Source organism: Giraffa tippelskirchi, chromosome X (genome assembly GCF_054371585.1).
Source record: "Giraffa tippelskirchi isolate mGirTip1 chromosome X, T2T-mGirTip1v1.2.pri, whole genome shotgun sequence".
Taxonomy (NCBI): Eukaryota; Metazoa; Chordata; class Mammalia; order Artiodactyla; family Giraffidae; genus Giraffa; species Giraffa tippelskirchi.
This window is the reverse complement of record NC_137289.1, coordinates 31,829,460-31,849,273: the sequence shown is the minus strand read 5'-3', so window position 1 is coordinate 31,849,273 and position 19,814 is coordinate 31,829,460. Positions and strand designations below refer to the sequence as shown.

The 19,814-nt window shown below is 41.3% G+C and overlaps 1 protein-coding gene across 1 annotated transcript in view; it reads right to left on the bottom strand.

The window, feature by feature from the left end:
- Positions 1-19,814, bottom strand: part of LOC145535593 (uncharacterized) — a 35,221-nt gene that overhangs the window by 15,372 nt on the left and 35 nt on the right. Inside the window, exon 2 of the mRNA XM_081564022.1 lies at positions 19,304-19,771. Coding sequence (XP_081420148.1) covers positions 19,304-19,771 — 468 coding nt within the window. The remainder of the gene's footprint in view (positions 1-19,303; positions 19,772-19,814) is intronic.

The following is a 19,814-nucleotide window of genomic DNA, read 5'->3' as shown; positions in this document are numbered from 1 at the left end:
TCAATTCTATCGAAAAAAAAACCTGAATTAAGTGTGTTACTTAGATCTACTATGTAATGTTCTTGGTGTTTTACGTGATTAACTCCATCTAATTAAAACCAAAATCTACGAGGAATGTGTTATCAACATTCCCATTTTACAGATGAGGAACCTGAGGCACAGAGGGATTAAAAAGTTAATAATAAGTGAAAGAGATTCTTTTTGGTCAGCATTTTTTATGTATACTTAGTAAAGTTTGTGGAGAAGTCAAAGTCTGTCTAGATTGTCAGGAAAAAAACTTGATTTCCAATCTGTCTATTAAAAAAAACCAGAATTAACTATACTATTTACATCTATGAATCAATTTCCTGGGTGTTTTCCATGCGCTGCTTAATTTACTTTAAAAAATCTACAAGGAAGGTGTTATCAACATTCCCATTTTATACATGAGGACACTGAAGCCCAGAGGTATTAATGAAGTTACTAGTAAGTGAAAGAGATGCTTTTTGGTGAGCATATTTAACTAGACTTAGTAAACTTTTTGGGAAAAGACTATCCAGAATGTTGGGGAAAAATACTTGTTTTCAATTCCATCTACTAAAAAAGTAAACAGAATTAAGTATGTTACTTAGATCTACTAAGCAATGTCCTGGGTGTTTTACATGCTCTGCTTCATTTAATTGAAAAGAAAATCTACAAGGAAGGTGTTGGCAACATTCCCATTTTACAGACAGGGAAACAGGCTAGAGGCATTAATGAAGTTATTAGTGAGTGAAAGAGATGTGTTTTGGTGAGGTATTTATTGACATTTGCAAAATTCATGAGAATGGGATTTGACTATCTAGATTGTGAGGAAATAAATCTAGATTTCAATTCTCTCTATTAAAAAAAACAAAATTAAGTATGTTACTTAGATCTACTAAGCAATGTCCTGGGTATTTTACATGCTCTTCTTCATTTACTTAAAAAGAAAATCTACGAGGAATATGTTATCAACATTCCCATTTTATAGATGAGGAAACTGAGGTACAGAGGCATCAATGAAGTTACTAGTGAGTGAAAGAGATCCTTTATTTTGAGAGCATATTTATCTACACTCAGTAAACTTTGTGGAAAGTGCACTGTCTATCTAGAATGTTGTGGGGGAAAAAGTCAATTTCAGTTATCTCTATTAAAAAGAAAAAACAAAATTAAGTATGTTACTTAGACTACTTCGCAATGTCCTCAGTGTTTAACAGGGTCTGCTTCATTTAATTGAAAAGAAAATCTAGGAGGAAATTGTTATCAATATCCCCATTTATACTTCAGGAAACTGAGGCATTAATGAAGTTGCTAGTAAGTGAAAGAGATGCTTTTGCTAACCATATTTACCTATACTTAGTAAACTTTGTGGGAGAGGGCATCATCTATCTAGAATGTTTGGGGAAAAACATTTGATTTCAATTCTATTAAAAATAAACAAAATTAAGTATGTTACTTAACTCTACTAAGCTTGTCCTCAGTGTTTTACACGCGCTGCTTCATTTAATTACAAATAAAATGTACGAGGAAGGTGTTATCACCATTGGCATTTTATAGATGAGGAAACTGAGACCCAGAGACATTAATGGCGTTACTAGTTGGGGAAATACATGCTTTTTGGTGAGTGTATTTATCTATTTAGAAAACTTTGTGGGAAAGGGCATTCTCTGGCTAGATTGTTGGGGGAAAAAAACCCAATTTCAATTCTCTCTATTAAAAAAAGTAAGTGTGTTGCTTAGATCTTCTAAGCAATGTCGTGGTTGTTTTACATGCTCTTCTTCATTTAATCAAAAAGAAAATCTACAAGGAAGGTGTTATCAACATCCCCATTTTATATATGAGGAAACTGAGGCACAGAGGCATTAAGAAAGTTATTAGTAAGTGAAAGATGATGTACTGGTGAGCATACTTATCTATACTTAATAAACTTTGTTGGTAAGGGAACTGTCTATTAGATTTTGGGGGGAAAAAATCAATTTGAATTCTATTTTAAAAACTTAAGTATGTTACTTAACTCTACTAAGAATGTCCTGGGTTTTTACATGCTCTGTTTCATTTAATTAAAAATAAAAATCAGTAAGGTAAAAGAAAATCTACAAGGCTGTGGGGAAAAATAAAGATTTTAACACTCTTAAAAAAAACCAATATTATGTATGTTAGTTAGATCTCCTAAGCAATGGTGGCTGTTTTACATGTTAAGCTTCATTTAATTAAAAAGAAAATCTAGGAGGAAGGTGTTGTCAATATTCCCATTTTATAGATGAGGAACCTGAGGCACAGAGACTTAATGAGTCACTAGTAAATGAAAGTTTTATTGGTTAGCGTATTTATCGACAGTTAGTAAACTTTTTGGGAAAGGGCATCGTCTATCTAGATTATTGGGGGGGGGACTTGATTTCAATTCTATCTATTAAAAAAAAAAAACTTAATGTTACTTAGAGCTACTAAGTGATGTCCTGGGTGTTTTACATGCTCTGCTTCATTCAATTAAATTGAAAATCCACGAGGAGAGTATTATCAATGTTCCCGTTTTATAGATGAGGAAACTGAGGTGCAGAGGCATTAATGAAGTTACAAGTAAGTGAAAAAGATGGGTTTTTCGTGAGAGTATTTATCTATACCCAGGAAACTTGTGGGAAAGGGGTTTTTCTATCTAGATTGCTGGGGCAAAAAAAACTCGATTTCAATATTATTTTTAAAAAAAACAAAATTAAGTATGTTCCTTAGATCTACTAAGAAATGTCCTCAGTGTTTTATATGCTCTGCTTCATTTATGGAATTTAGAAAGATGGCAACGATAACCCTGTATGTGAGACAGCAAAAGAGACACAGATGTATAGAATAGTCTTTCGGATTCTGTGGGAGAGGGCGAGGGTGGGATGATTTGGGAGAATGGCATTGAAACATGTATATTATCATATGTGAAACGAATCGCCAGTCCAGGTCTGATGCATGAGACAGGGTGCTCGGGGCTGGTGCACTGGGATGACCCAGAGGGATGGGATGGGGAGGGAGGTGGCAGGGGGGTTCAGGATGGGGAACACATGTACACCCGTGGTGGATTCATGTCAATGTATGGCAAAACCAATACAATATTGTAAAGTAATTAGCCTCCAATTAAAAGAAATAAATTTATATTAAAAAATAAAAAGAAAATCTGTGAGGATGGTGTTATCAACATTCTCACTTTATAGATGAGGAAAGTGAGGCACAGAGGCATTAATGAAGTTAACTAGTAATTGAAAGAGATGCTTTTTGGTGAGTGTATTTATCTATATCTAGTATAGCTTGTGGGAGAGGGCATTGTCTAGCTAGATTGTTGGGGGAAAAAAACTCCATTTCTATTCTCTCTATTAAAAAAGAAAACAAAAGTTAAGTTTTTGAATTTTCCAAAAATCAAAATTTGTCTTACTCTATTTCTTCCCTATATTTTAAAATATTTGCACTTTTTTGTCACGTAGGCAAAATAAGCACACTCTACTCCTCTCATTCTGTCGTTTTCAGCATGTTATTCCTCCACCATAATCACAGCCCTAGAAAGGAGGTTAATTTGGACTAGCACAAAGGGGGCAGAAGAAAACCCTGAACTCACTGTTACTCAATTTTTGTGCAGAGAGCAAGTGAAGTAGGCACTCTGCCCTCTTGAATAGTTCCATTCTTAAAGTTTTGATCACAGAATTGGGCTCAATATTCTCTCTCTCCTAATTCTGTATTAATAATCATTCTGGTCAACTTTGCCGACAAAGGATCGTCTAGCCAAAGCTATGGTTTTTCCAGTAGTCATGTATGGAGTTGGACTATAAAGAAAGCTGAGCGCCAAAGAATTGATGCTTTTGAACTGTGGTGTTGGAGAAGACTCTTGAGAGTCCCTTGGACTGCAAGGAGATCCAACCAGTCCATCCTAAAGGAAATCAGTCCTGAATATTCATTGAAAGGACTGATGCTGAAGCTGAAGCTCCAGTACTTTGGCCACCTGATGCAAAGAACTGACTCATTGGAAAAGACCCTGATGCTGGGAAAGATTGAAGGCGGGAGGAGAAGGGGACGACAGAGGATCAGATGGTTGGATCGCATCACCAACTCGATGGACATGAGTTTGAGCAAACTCCGGGAGTTGGTGATGGACAGGGAAGCCAGGAGTGCTGCAGTCCATGGGGTTGCAAAGAGTCGGACTCGACTGAGTGACTGAACTGAACTGAACTGGTCAACTTTCTACATGTGGAGTATATAGTATGTCATGGCAAAGAGATTTATGGACTTATTTCATCTGTAGAGTTTGAACACTACTTGCATCCCCTGAAGGTGGTAGGAATCACTACTAATTTCATGGCAAAAGAGAAGGAACATCAATATCATTAACTGATCATATTTAGTTTGAGAGCCAGAAATCCCTACTCCCTAACTCATTTAATGCAACAGTCCATCTGGCCCCAAACACAACATATTCTTGTGAGTTTCTATTGCCTCTTATGTACAAACTGCTGACTGTGGAGAAACTTGATCAAAACATCAAATATTACCAGAGAAGCCAAGTTTGTGCCCTTTACAACCACTGATGAAGTACCTTAGCCTGGCCTCCGCTTGATGCCTTCCATATGGTCATCTGTCTTCCTGACTACGACTTCATATGACTTATTTGTAAATTCAAGCAAATGTGCTTCTGACTGGCACTGATACATCACTGATGCCAAAATATCAGAGAGGATGAAGCATAAGGACATTTTTTTTGATTCAGATGGAAAATATTACAGATTTATGGGTAAGTGATGACAATCGCCATAATATCTTCATATAATCAGTATCTTCCCATGCCTCCCTTCACTAAATTTTATGACCTCAAAACTTATTCAAAGAAATCAAATTTTTTTGCTGACCCAAAAGGTAATAGTGGGTAGAAGTGAGGATGGGGCTGGTTGCCTGAATAATCCAGCTCTGACTGTTCACTTGCTGGATTTCCACTGATTTTCAATGACCACTTACAGAGCCATAATGCACAGAACAACTATTGATGTCCCATTGATACTGATGTGATTTCCACTAGTGGACTGGGGGCAGTACAGCCTACAGGCATTAGTAGCTAAAGGTTATGTATAATGGATAATAGAGGACAATGAAATATCAGAAAGAAATCTGCATGGGAAACAGAAGCAGTAAATCGTTTCAGTGAAAGATCTTACTTGGGTTACACAGCAACTGCAAGGGGGGAAAAAAACAACCCCATGATCCTTACAGACTCAGCAACAGTTGAGAGTGAAATGGTTTACTATTTTGAAATATAATACTTTTTTTATTTCAACCACAGAAAGCCATTTAAAAATCATCTTGTGTGTTACAGTTGTTATCTGACATTTTTCACCTGAATGCCTATTTATGAATTCCTACTCTACCCTCCCGAGGTGGTCCATGATACGGCATAGATGGAGTGGAGGAAGAGATTTTAACCTATTTATCCAAAGTCCCATAATGTCCAGTTCATGACAGAAGTCAGAACAAAGTTACAGTGTTTGCCATTAATATCTCCTCATCTTGAACCCACTCAACCTACTGTACTTGCATTTAACCTGATATTTCTGCATTTTCAAAGTCTCATGGTAAATCATTTCAATAGATACTCTCACCAATCCACACATCTTAGTTGCAGTAACCATTGCAATGGATTGTCTGGTAAATCTAACTTAATTTGTGATTTAATAAGAAAAATAAAACATGGTGGATTTACTTAGTAGTGAAAGTGAAAGTCCTTCACTTGTGCCCAACTCCTTGTGACCCCATGGACTATAGCCTGACAGGCTTTTTGTTCTAAGAGCAAATGTAGTAAACGTGAGTGATTTCAGCTCCACAGACATCTGCTAGACATATCATTTAACTAAAAGCGAATATCTGACAAGTTTTCAACCTCCATTGTTGACAACTCCACCTCCTAGAAGGTAGAGAAAATGATAAAGAGACTTGCTTGTCTCACTGACTAAAAAAGAGAAATTGGTGAACTGAAGGTGACAGAAACTTTTAGAGAAAGCAACCATTTTAGCTGAAACTCCCTAACTACTCTATAAAGCAAGATCCTAGACTTTAGGAAAGTGGTTTTCTACACCGAAGTAGGTATGATTACGTGCCTGGAGACAGTGAAAAAAAGGAGATGAATAAAGAGTCAGCTGGGAGATGTGCTGGCTATTGAAACCAGGGTGCCTCTACTGGGTGCTCTCCACCCTGTATTTCTAAAGAACATGTACGGAAAAGAAGGCACAAAAATCAAGGATCAATGAATATAAGAGGGTGTGGTAAAAAAATGCCAAAAAGAACCATCCCTGAAATGACCCTAAAGGTTGAAAAAACCTGCTAAAGATAACAGAACAGTTTATAATAAATATGTTCAGAACAAGAAGAGCAAGGATAGGATAGACATGGAACTCACGGAATGGTACTGAATGAATGATCTCATCTTTTTTGTGAAAAATAATGATTCAAACCTAAAAGGGTAATCAATATCATAACCATAAATTGAAGCCTAATACAGGCAAGGCGGCTGTAAGAAGGCACTCAACTGTTCTAAATGAATTGAAATTATATTCCAGAGTCGTGAGAGGTCTTGTGGATTAGATGGCCTAGTCACAGTTGTTCACGTTTTGGGATTGTGATATGGGGACATGTGTCAGAAGACTGAAGACCCTAATATGAGCTTTGGTTTTGAAAAGGGACACAAAGAACATGGGCTCCTTGGGTTAGACAAGGGGCATGATGCTGATTGAGTGCAAAATCCTAAAACAGGCTATTAAACGGAGGATTTGTAAGCACTTAGAAAAAAGTAGTAACCATCAGAAGGCAGCATAAATTCTGTAAGAACAAGTCGTTAGACAAACCTCATTTCATTTCTATTTTTGATTATGATTATTGGCTTGGCAGATCAGTAAAAATGTAAGCACTCAGTATCTGTATATCAGCAAGGCGTTTGACAAGGTCTTTATGGTATGTCTGTGAACAAGACAGAGAAATGTAGAATGCTGCCTGATGGATAAATGTCAACCTGCATGGAGGTTTCCAGTGGCGTGCCACTGAGCTCTGACCTTCCTCTTCTCCTGTATAACATTTTTATGAATGACTTGCATAGTCATATTGAGTGAAGTAAGTCAGACAGAGAAGGTGAAATATCGTATGGCATCCTTTATCTGTGAAATTTTAGAAGACATGAAACAAATGAACTTACAAAACAGAAAGAGACTCACAGACTTAGAGAACAAAGTTATGATTGCCAGAGGGGAAGGATGGAGGGAAGGGATAGTTAGGGAGTATGGGATGGACATGTACACACTGCTGTATTTAAAACGAATAACCAGGATAAGTGAGGTAGAAGATAGAATGATGGAAATAAACGAAGCAGAGAGGAAAAAAGAAAAAAGAATCAAAAGAAATGAGGAAAACCTCCGGGACCTCTGGGACAATATGAAACGCCCCAACATTCGAATCATAGGAGTCCCAGAAGAAGAAGATAAAAGGAAAGGCCATGAAAAAATACTCGAGGAGATAATAGTTGAGAATTTCCCTAAAATGAGGAAAGAAATAGTCACAGAAGTCCAAGAAACCCAGAGAGTTCCAAACAGGATAAACCCAAGGCGAAACACCCCAAGACACATATTAATCAAATTAACAAAGATCAAACACAAAGAACAAATATTAAAAGCAGCAAGGGAAAAGCAACAAATAACACACAAGGGGATCCCCATAAGGATAACAGCTGATCTTTCAATAGAAACCCTTCAGGCTAGAAGGGAATGGCAGGACATACTTAAAGTAATGAAAGAGAATAATCTACAACCCAGATTACTGTACCCAGCAAGGATCTCATTCAGATATGAAGGAGAATTCAAAAGCTTTACAGACAAGCAAGAGCTGAGGGAATTCAGCACCACCAAACCAGCTCTCCAGCAAATGCTAAAGGATCTTCTCTAAACAGGAAACACAGAAAGGATGTTTCAACACGAACTCAAAACAACAAAGTAAATGGCAACGGGATCATACTTATCAATAATTACCTTAAATGTAAATGGGTTGAATGCCCCAACCAAAAGACAAAGGGTTGCTGAATGGATACAAAAACAAGACCCCTATATATGCTGTCTACAAGAGACCCACCTCAAAACTAGGGACACACACAGGCTGAAAGTGAAAGGATGGAAAAACATATTCCATGCAAACGGAGACCAAAAGAAAGCAGGAGTCGCAATACTCATTTCAGATAAAATAGACTTTAAAATAAAGGATGTGAAAAGGGACAAAGAAGGACACTACATAAAGATCAAAGGATCAATTCAAGAAGAAGACGTAACAATCATAAATATATACAATCATAAATATATATGCACCCAACATAGGAGCACCACAATATATAAGGCAAATACTAACAAGTATGAAAGGGGAAATTAACAATAACACAATAATAGTGGGAGACTTTAATACTCCACTCACGCATATGGATAGATCAACTAAACAGAAAATTAACAAGGAAACACAAACTTTAAATGATACAATAGACAAATTAGATTTAATTGATATTTACAGGAGTTTCCACCCCAAAACAATCAATTTTACCTTTTTCTCAAGTGCACATGGAACTTTCTCCAGGATAGATCACATCCTGGGCCATAAATCTAGCCTTGGTAAATTCAAAAAAATTGAAATCATCCCAGCCATCTTCTCTGACCACAATGCAGTAAGATTAGACCTCAATTACAGGAAAAAAACTATTAAAAGTTCCAACATATGGAGGCTAAACAACACGCTTCTGAATAACCAACAAATCACAGAAGAAATCAAAAAAGAAATAAAATTATGCATAGAAACGAATGAAAATGAAAACACAACAACCCAAAACCTATGGGACACTGTAAAAGCAATACTAAGGGGAAGGTTCACAGCAATACAGGCGTACCTCAAGAAACAAGAAAAAAATCAAATAAATCAACTAACTCTACACCTAAAGCAACTAGAGAAGGAAGAAATGAAAAATCCCAGGGTCAGTAGAAGGAAAGAAATCTTAAAAATTAGGGCAGAAATAAATGCAAAAGAAACAAAAGAGACCATAGCAAAAATCAACAAAACTAAAAGCTGGTTTTTCGAGAAGATAAACAAAATTGATAAGCCATTAGCCAGACTCATCAAGAAACAAAGGGAGAAGAATCAGATCAACAAAATTAGAAATGAAAATGGAGAGATCACAACAGACTCCACAGAAATACAAAGGATCATAAGAGACTACTACCAACAGCTATATGCCAATAAAATGGACAACTTGGAAGAAATGGACAAATTCTTAGAAAAGTATAACTTTCCAAAACTGAACCAGGAAGAAATAGAAGATCTTAACAGACCCATCACAAGCACGGAAATCGAAACTGTAATCAGAAATCTTCCAGCAAACAAAAGCCCAGGACCAGACGGCTTCACAGCGGAATTCTACCAAAAATTTAGAGAAGAGCTAACACCTATCCTACTCAAACTCTTCCAGAAAATTGCAGAAGATGGTAAACTTCCAAACTCATTCTATGAGGCCACCATCACCCTAATTCCAAAACCAGACAAAGATGTCACAAAAAAGGAAAACTACAGGCCAATATCACTGATGAACATAGATGCAAAAATCCTTAATAAAATTCTAGCAAACAGAATCCAACATCATATTAAAAAGATCATACATCATGACCAAGTGGGCTTTATCCCAGGAATGCAAGGTTTTTTTAACATCTGCAAATCAATCAATGTAATACACCACATTAACAAATTGAAAGGTAAAAACCATATGGTTATCTCAATAGATGCAGAAAAAGCCTTTGACAAAATTCAGCATCCATTTATGATTAAAACCCTCCAGAAAGCAGGAATAGAAGGAACATATCTCAACATAATAAAAGCTATATATGACAAACCCACAGCAAACATTATCCTCAATGGTGAAAAATTGAAAGCATTTCCCCTAAAGTCAGGAACAAGGCAAGGATGCCCACTTTCACCACTACTATTCAACATAGTTTTGGAAGTTTTGGCCACAGCAATCAGAGCTGAAAAAGAAATAAAAGGAATACAGATAGGAAAAGAAGAAGTAAAACTCTCACTGTTTGCAGATGACATGATCCTCTACATAGAAAACCCTAAAGACTCTACTAGAAAATTACTAGAGTTGATCAATGAATATAGTAAAGTTGCAGGATATAAAATTAACACACAGAAATCCCTTGCATTCCTATACTCCAATAATGAGAAAACAGAAAGAGAAATTAAGGAAACAATACCATTCACCATTGCATCAAAAAGAATAAAATACTTAGGAATATATCTACCTAAAGAAACAAAAGACTTATATATAGAAAACTATAAAACACTGATGAAAGAAATCAAAGAGGACACAAGCAGATGGAGAAATATACTGTGTTCATGGATTGGAAGAATTAATATAGTGAAAATGAGTATTCTACCCAAAGCAATCTACAGATTCAATGCAATCCCTATCAAGCTACCAATGGTATTTTTCACAGAACTAGAACAAATCATCTCACAATTTGTATGGAAATATAAGAAACCTCGAATAGCCAAAGCAATCTTGAGGAAGAAGAATGGAACTGGAGGAATCAACCTGCCTGACTTCAGGCTCTACTACAAAGCCACAGTCATCAAGACAGTATGGTATTGGCACAAAGATAGAAATATAGATCAATGGAACAAAATAGAAAGCCCAGAGATAAACCCACGCACCTATGGACACCTTATCTTCGACAAAGGAGGCAAGAATATACAATGGAGAAAAGACAATCTCTTTAACAAGTGGTGCTGGGAAAACTGGTCAACCACTTGTAAAAGAATGAAACTAGAGCACTTCCTAACACCGTACACAAAAATAAACTCAAAATGGATTAAAGATCTAAACGTAAGACCAGAAACAATAAAACTCCTAGAGGAAAACATAGGCAAAACACTCTCCGACATAAATCACAGCAGGATCCTCCATGACCCACCTCCCAGAATATTGGAAATAAAAGCAAAAATAAACAAATGGGACCTAATTAAAATTAAAAGCTTTTGCACAACAAAGGAAACTATAAACAAGGTGAAAAGACAGCCTTCAGAATGGGAGAAAATAATAGCAAATGAAGCAACAGACAAACAATTAATCTCAAAAATATACAAGCAACTTCTGCAGCTGAATTCCCGAAAAATAAACGACCCAATCAAAAAATGGGCCAAAGAACTAAACAGACATTTCTCCAAAGAAGACATACAGATGGCTAACAAACACATGAAAAGATGCTCAACATCACTCATTATTAGAGAAATGCAAATCAAAACCACAATGAGGTATCATTTCACACCAGTCAGAATGGCTGCTATCCAAAAGTCTACAAGCAATAAATGCTGGAGAGAGTGTGGAGAAAAGGGAACCCTCTTACACTGTTGGTGGGAATGCAAACTAGTACAGCCACTATGGAGAACAGTGTGGAGATTCCTTAAAAAACTGGGAATAGAACTGCCATATGACCCAGCAATCCCACTGCTGGGCATATACACCGAGGAAACCAGAATTGAAAGAGACACGTGTACCCCAATGTTCATCGCAGCACTGTTTACAATAGCCAGGACATGGAAGCAACCTAGATGTCCATCAGCAGACGAATGGATAAGGAAGCTGTGGTACATATACACAATGGAATATTACTCAGCCATTAAAAAAAGTACATTTGAATCAGTTCTACTGAGATGGATGAAACTGGAGCCCATTATACAGAGTGAAGTAAGCCAGAAAGAAAAACAACAATACAGTATACTAATGCATATATATGGAATTTGAAAGATGGTAACGATAACCCTATATGCGAGACAGAATAAGAGACACAGATGCATAGAACAATTTTATGGACTCTGAGGGAGAAGGTGAGGGTGGGACGTTCTGGGAGAATGGCATTGAGACATGTGTATTGTCATATGTGAAACAGAGCACCATTCCATGTTCGATGCATGTGACAAGGGCTCAGGGCCGGGGCAATGGGATGATCCAGAAGGATGGGATGGGGAGGGAGGTGGGTGGGGGGTCCGGGAAGGGGAACACATGTAAACCCATGGCTGATTCATGTCAATGTATGGCAAAAACTATTACAATATTGTAAAGTAATTAGCCCCCAACTAAAATAAATAAATTTATAAAAAAAAAAACAAAAAAAAACTGAGCAACTGAAAAAAAAAAAAAAAAACGAATAACCAACAAAGACCTACTGTCTAGCACATGGAACTCTGCTCAATGTTATGTGGCAGCCTGGATGGGAGGGGAGTTTGGGGGAGAATGGATACAGGTATATGTATGGCTAGGTCCCTTCACTGTTCACCTGAAGGTACTCAGTTCAGTTCAGTCGCTCAGTCGTGTCCGACACCTTGCGACCCCATGAATCGCAGCACACCAGGCCTCCCTGTCGATCACCAACTCCCGGAGTTTACCCAAACCCATGTCCATCGAGTCGGTGATGCCATCCAACCATCTCATCCTCTGTGGTCCCCTTCTCCTCCTGCCCCCAATCCTTCCCAGCATCAGGGTTTTCTCCAGTGAGTCAACTCTTCGCATCAGGTGGCCAAAATACTGGAGTTTCAGCTTCAACATCAGTCCTTCCAATGAACACCCAGGATTGATCTCCTTTAGGATGGACTGGTTGGATCTCCTTGCAGTCCAAGGGACTCTCAAGAGTCTTCTCCAACACCACAGTTCAAAAGCATCAATTCTACGGCGCTCAGCTTTCTTCACCGCCCAACTCTCACATCCATACATGACCACTGGAAAAACCATAGCCTTGACTAGATTGTTAATTGGCTGTGGGTGCATGCTAAGTCTCTTCAGTTGTGTCTGACTCTTTGCAACCCACCCTATGGGCCGAAGCCCGCCAGGCTCCTCCATCCATGGGATTCTCCAGGCAAGAGTACTGGAGTGGGTTGCCGTGCCCTGCTCCAGGGATCAAACCCGAACCTCCATCTCTTCCATCTCGTGCATTGGCAGGCAGGTTCTTTACCACTAGCGGCACCTGGGAAGCCCCCTCATGAGCTTATCTAACCTTCCTTACCTCCTCAAAGGCTCTATAGCTGATTACAGTCACTTCGAGGGTTAGAGCTTCAACATATGCATTTGGGGGGCACACAATTCAGTCTAAAACAAGGACTCTTTGGAGAGAGTCCCCACACTTCAGGAGCTCCCAATTCTCTAATTATATCTCACTTAATTTTCCAGACGCTGCTGCTAAGCTAAGTCGCTTCAGTCGTGGCTGACTCTGTGCCACCCCATAGACGGCAGCCTACCAGGCTCCTCCATCCCTGGGATTCTCCAGGCAAGAACACTGGAGTGGGTTGCCAGTTCCTTGTCCAAGGCATGAAAGTGAAAAGTGAAAGTGAAATCCAGATGCTAGAGGCATGTAAATTATAGCTCAATAGCTGAATTCAGGACAAAAGGGAAAAGCTAAAATGAGCCCTGTGCTATGGGTTGGGATTGGAGGTATTGGTGTGAACCCATGGATTTCAATATATAGAAATATTTTATAGCAACAAAATTTTTAAAAATAGCTGAATTCTATCATATTTTATATATATTCAAATTGAACAAGTCCAGTAACTCTATTCTCCCTTTATGTTTTAAACTTTAAATTACTCAAACCTTGGTATAGGGGCTTCCCTGGTGGCTCAGTGGTGAAGACTCCACCTGCCAATGCAGGAAACACAGGTTCAGTCCCTGATCCAGGAAGATCCCACATGCCTCAGAGCAACAGAGCCTGTGCTCGTCAGCCCCGGGGGCTTCCCTAGTTGCTCAAACGGTAAAGCATCTGCCTGCAGTGCAGGAACCCAGGTTCGATCCCTGGGTCGGGAAGATCCCCTGGAGAAGGAAATGGCAACCCACTCCAGTATTCTCACCTAGAGAATTCCATGGACAGAGGAGCCTGGCAGGCTACAGTCCATGGGGTTGCAAAGAGTTGGACACGACTCACCAGCTAACACACACACACACACACGCACACACACACACACTTGAGCCCGGGAGCCACAACTACTGAAACCGAGTGCCCTAGAGCCCATGCTCCACGACAAGAGAAGCTACAGCAATGAGAAGCCTGCAACTGGACAGTAACCCCCACTCGCTGCAACTAGAGAAAAGCCCACACAGCAACCAAGACCCAGCATGGGCGAAAATTAAAAATAATAAATAAATAAAATGCTTAAAAAAGTAAACATACAGAGCCCCTGTTTGAGTTTCCTGAGCCATACAGCAAATTCCTGTTGGGTATCTATTTTCCATATGGTAATGTAACTGTCCATGTTACTCTTTGCATACATCTCACCCTCTCCTCCCCTTTCCCTATGTCCCTAAGTTTATTCTCTATGTCTGTTTCTCCATTGCTGCCCTATGGCTGATTCATGTTGAGGTTTGACAGAAAAGAGCAAAATTCTGTAAAGCAATTATCCTTCAATAAAAAATAAATTAATTTTAAAAAGTAAACATACAGAAAATAGTCCTTGGAATATGTAAGGAATGATGCCTGCCAGACTGTAAAGATGCACAGTCCTTGTGGTATGGGGCTGAAAATTAAGGCCCAATAATAGGTACTGCCTTTACATCTGGGGAAACGCATAGGGCCTCCAATGGCCTAACTGCAAATTCCCCTTCCTGCTCTGCAAATTCCCCTTCCTGCTCTGCTCCTGCAGAAAAGGTCCCCTAGCCAAACAACCGCCTTTATCCAAGGGGGAGTACAGCTCGAGGTTATCCCTGCAGAGTGGATCTTATGTGTCCAATGTCAGGTGGCCTGTGTTCAGCAGTCCCCTAACCCTTGGGAGGGATCCTCTCTCTCACCAAGTGTGAAGAAGAGACCTAATAAAACAGTCCCTGCTGCTACCTGGTTTCATCTGGACTCTTAAAGATAAATGATCTTCTACATGCACAAATGCAAATTTCATCCAAGCTGTTTTACAGCTTTTGGTTAAGGATTCTAAAATAAGCTGTTTGAGGACTTCTCTGGTGGCACAGTGGATAAGAATCCACCTGCCAATGCAGGGGACACGGGTTTGATCCCTGGCCCGGGAAGATTCCACATGCCTCAGGGCAACTAAGGCCCTGTGCCACAATTACTGAACCCAAGCTCTGGGTCCTGACAGCCACAACTACTGAAGTCTGAGTGCCTATAGCCGGTGCTCCACAGCAAGAGAAGCTCACTCATCAAAACAAGGAGTAGCCCCTGCACACCGCAAAGCAACGAAGATCCTGCACAGCCAAAAATAAATACCTATAAAAATTAAATAAGCTGTTTGGTCTTTGACGGACACAGATGGGGCGAGGGGGAACCTTTCCGAAACCTGTAACTTGGACAGGTAGGTCTCCAATATAACTCAGGACTATTTTTATTGTTCCTGCTTCCAGGCACTAAAGCATTACAACCCTAAAAATGTCAGCACTATTTTTATCCCCCCCTTTTTTTAATAGGTGAAAAAATGTAGCTTAGGGAGGTTAAGTAAGTTGCCTGATGTTTTGACTTTTTCAGAGGATTTTTTATATATAACTTTGTTTATGTATTTATTTTGGCTGGGCTGGGTCTTTGTTGCTGCGTGGGCTTCCTCTAGGTGCGGGGAGCAGGGGCTGCTCTCTAGCTTCCAAGCATGGGCTGCTCAACACCATGGCCTCCCCCATTTCAGAGGGCAGGGGCTTCAGAAGCTGCAGCTCCCGGGCTCTAGAACACAGGCTCAGTAGTTGCAGTGCACAGGCTCAGTTGCTCACCGGCACGTGGGATCAATCTTCCCAGATCAGGGATTGCACCCGTGTCTCCTGCATTGGCAGGCGGATTCTTTACCACTGAGCCACCAGGGAAGCTCCTTGACTTTCTTAAATTAACATTTGTTAAGTGGAGCACAGGGTGCCCGATGCTGAGCCAGAATTCCACACCAGACCACAAGAGAAACTGAAACAGAGTAGTTTACTCCTCATAAGTCCTAGAGGAAGTGCCCAGCACACCTCCAGGGGCCAGGCGGGGAGGTCAAGCTAGGGCACAGACACAGAGTGGCAGGACCTGGGGCACACGCCTTTGTTATGGTCTGTGGATGGAGTGCTTTGGAGTTCCCAGGCGAGGGCCATTTTGGTCAGTTTAGACCAAAAGAATGGGGGTTTCGGTAAGCCCCACAGGGGTTTCCCTAAGGTGGCCACACAGCATAGAGGCCCTGGGAGGCAGGGGAGACTGAAGATCACGTGGGCTATTGGGAAGTCATGTCGGAACTTAAATTTGCTTGTGACTCTATGAGTTGCTATCAAGGGCATGTGCTTAGAGGAGGGGGCTAGGGTCAGTTTAAGGTCCCTGCAAACAAAATGGATGTGAAGGCAGCAATACCACGGAGTAGCTCAGGTAAACTCTTGACACCCAAAGTTATACAGGTATTAAGTGGCAAAGCAGGGTTTCCAAACTCAGGCAATCTGAATCCTGAATCCAGCCACTATCCTCCTCTTCACTATGCTGTACTACCTCCACTACTGGAAGAAAAAGAATCATCTAACAGTGTCACACTTTATTTTTGGGGGCTCCAAAATCACTGCTGATGGTGATTGCAGCCATGAAATTAAAAGACACTTACTCCTTGGAAAGAAGGTTATGGCCAACCTAGATAGCATATTTAAAAGCAGAGACATTACTTTGCCAACAAAAGTCCGTCTAGTCAAGGCTATGGTTTTTCCAGTGGTCATGTATGGATGTGAGAGTTGGATGGTGAAGAAAGCTGAGCGCCACAGAATTGATGCTTTTGAACTGTGGTGTCGGAGAAGACAATTGAGAGTCCCTTGGACTGCAAGGAGATCCAATCAATCCATCCCAAAGGAGATCAATCCTGGGTGTTCATTGGAAGGACTGATGTTGAAGCTGAAACTCCAATATTTTGGCCACCTCATGTGAAGAGTTGACTCATTGGAAAAGACCCTAATGCTGGGTAGGATTGGGAGCAGGAGGAGAAGGGACGACAGAGGATGAGATGGTTGGATGGCATCACTGACTCAATGGACATGGGTTTGGGTAGACTCCGGGAGTTGGTGATGGACAGGGAGGCCTGGCATGCTGCAATTCATGGGGTCGCAAAGAGTCGGACACGACTGAGCGACTGAACTGAACTGAGACATCTCCCAGCTGTCGTCTTGTCAATCTGCCCCTCAATGCCTGTAACGTTTGTAAATTTCTCATTTTTAACACATTCGAAGCACCTAGCAGGTATGAATACTTACAGAGCAATAATTTGAACTTTTCCTTCTTAAATTGGGATGGGTCAATCCTTATCCCAATTCCCAAGAAGGGTAGTACTGAAGAATGTGCTAACCATTGGACAACTGCACTCATCTCCCATGCTAGTAAGGTCATACTTAAAATCTTGCATGCTAAGTTTCAGCATTATGTGAACCAAGAACTTCCAGATGTCCAGGCTGGATTTAGAAAAGGAAGAGGAACCAGAGATCAAATTGCCAACATTTGCTGGATCACAGAGAAAGCTAGGGAATTTCAGATAAACATCTACCTCTGTTTCATCGACTACGCTAAAGCCATTGACTGTGTGGACCATAATAAACTGTGGAAAGCTCTTAAAGACATGGGAATACCAGACCATCTTACCTGTCTCCTGAGAAAACTGGATGAGGGCCGAGAAGCAACAGTTAGAACGTTTATGGAACAACCGACTGGTTCCAGACTGAGAAAGGAGTACGACAGGGCTGTCTGCTGTCACCCTGCTTAATCTATACACGGAGCACATCACGAGAAATGCCGGGCTGGATGAGTTACAAGCTGGAATCAAGATAGGTGGGAGAAACATCTACAACCTCAGATATGTGGATCATACAACTCTAAAGGCAGCAAGCGAAGAGGAACTAAAGAGGTGACGGAGGAGAGTGAAAGAGCCCGCTTAAAACTACATATTAAAAAACCTAAGATCATGGCACCCGGCCCCATTACTTCATGGCAAATAAAAGGGGAAAAGGTGGAAGTAGTGACAGATTTCCTCTTCTTGGGCTCTAAAATCACCGCGGATGGTGACTGCAGCCATGAAATCAGAAGACGTTTGCTTCTTGGCAGGAAAGCAATCAGTGTGCTGAAAAGCAAAGACGTCACTCTGCTGACAAAGGTCCCTATAGTCAAGGCTATGGTTTTCCCAGTGGTCACGTACAGTTGTGAGAGCTGGACTGTAAAGAAAGCAGAATGCCAAAGAATTGATGCCTTTGAACTGTGATGCTGAAGAAGACTCCTGAGAGTCCCTTGGACAGCAAGGGGATCAAACCAGTCAATCTTAAGGGAAATGAACCCTGAATACTCTTTGGAAGGACTGATGCTGAAGCTGAAACTCCAGTATTTTGGTCATCTGATGCGAACAGCTGACTCATTGGAAAAGTCCCTGATGCTGGGAAAGATTGAGGACAGAAGGACAAGAGGGAGTCAGAGGTTCAGATGGCTGGATGACATTACTGATGCAATGGACATGAACTTGGGCAAACCTACCGAGATGGTGAGGGACAGGCAGGCCTGGAGGGCTGCAGTCCATGCAGTCGCAGAGTCAGACAGGACTGGGCGACTGAACAACTTCTTAAACTATTTTCCCACTCCAATACTCACTTTCATTAGAGGAAAACTGATCTCACCCTCCCCTCATTCCTCAAGGTTAAGATTGAGATCACTTCACAAAAAAGTGGTCTCAATCTTAGCTTCATCTGCTGTTACACACATCACTTTTCCTACATTCACCCAATCGTGTCTTCGGAGAAAGTTTTCTCTTTTCCAATTGAAACTCTTTCATTACAACCCTTTCCAACTCCCTACAAAGAATCTTCACTTACACATCCTGTTATCATCTCAAACTGATCCTTCAGCACACAGTGGTTGAGCTCTTACTAAGTGCTATGCATTGCGAATTCTGTAATGAATAAAATCGGGCTCCTCCTTTCCAGGAACTCAGTCTAGCGAGAATAAAAACTTGCTCACAAATGACAAAGTAAATAAACACTATAAATCGATCTGGGACCCTTGGCCATGTCTGCTGCCAGACCAGAGCTGGAAGCGGGTGGAGGGGTCAGGGGCCCACATGAAGGGGCCCAAGGATGCGTGAGAATTAAGGGAGAAAACGGGCGAATAAGGAGCTGTCGAGGACAGAAGCAAAAGATGGAGATGGGTGCGAGTAAGGTAGAAATGCTTACTTAACTGAGACCGTTCAGAAGTGGGACGAGAGATGAGGCGGACTCTGAAGGCAGGTGGGCTCCTCAGAGCGAAGGTGCGGCCGTCTCACTCACCTCCTCCTGGGCCTTGTCCAGGAGATCGTCCCGGCTCGTTGCTCCCGCAGCCGCGATCCTGGCGGCCGCGCTCGGCGGACTAGGAGGCAGACGCGGAGGAGGGTCCGCCCCGAGGAGCCGAGGGCCGCTCTCGCCAACGACACCGCGAGCCGGGGTCGCAGGGCTGGTTTCAGGGGCCTCGGCTGAGGACACCCAGCTGACGACCGAGGCCATTCCGGTCCCAGGGCCGAGAGCAGGCGAGAGCACCGGCTCCGCGGGCTCGGGGCTCTTCCAGGAACTGCGATGCGTCCCACTTCGGGCTGCGCGAGCCAGACACCAGAGCCATTGTCGCCACCAAAGAGGGCACACTCGCGAGACGGCGAAGATCGCGTTCTCTTTGGCTCCCAGAACCCGCCGCCGTACAAGCCCTCCAACGCCGAGGAAACCGCAGAAACCTTCCGCGTACGTCGGCAAAACCCTTCCCCGGGCCTACGTGGCGTCCAGCCAAAGTGAAACGACGTGTACGTCCGTA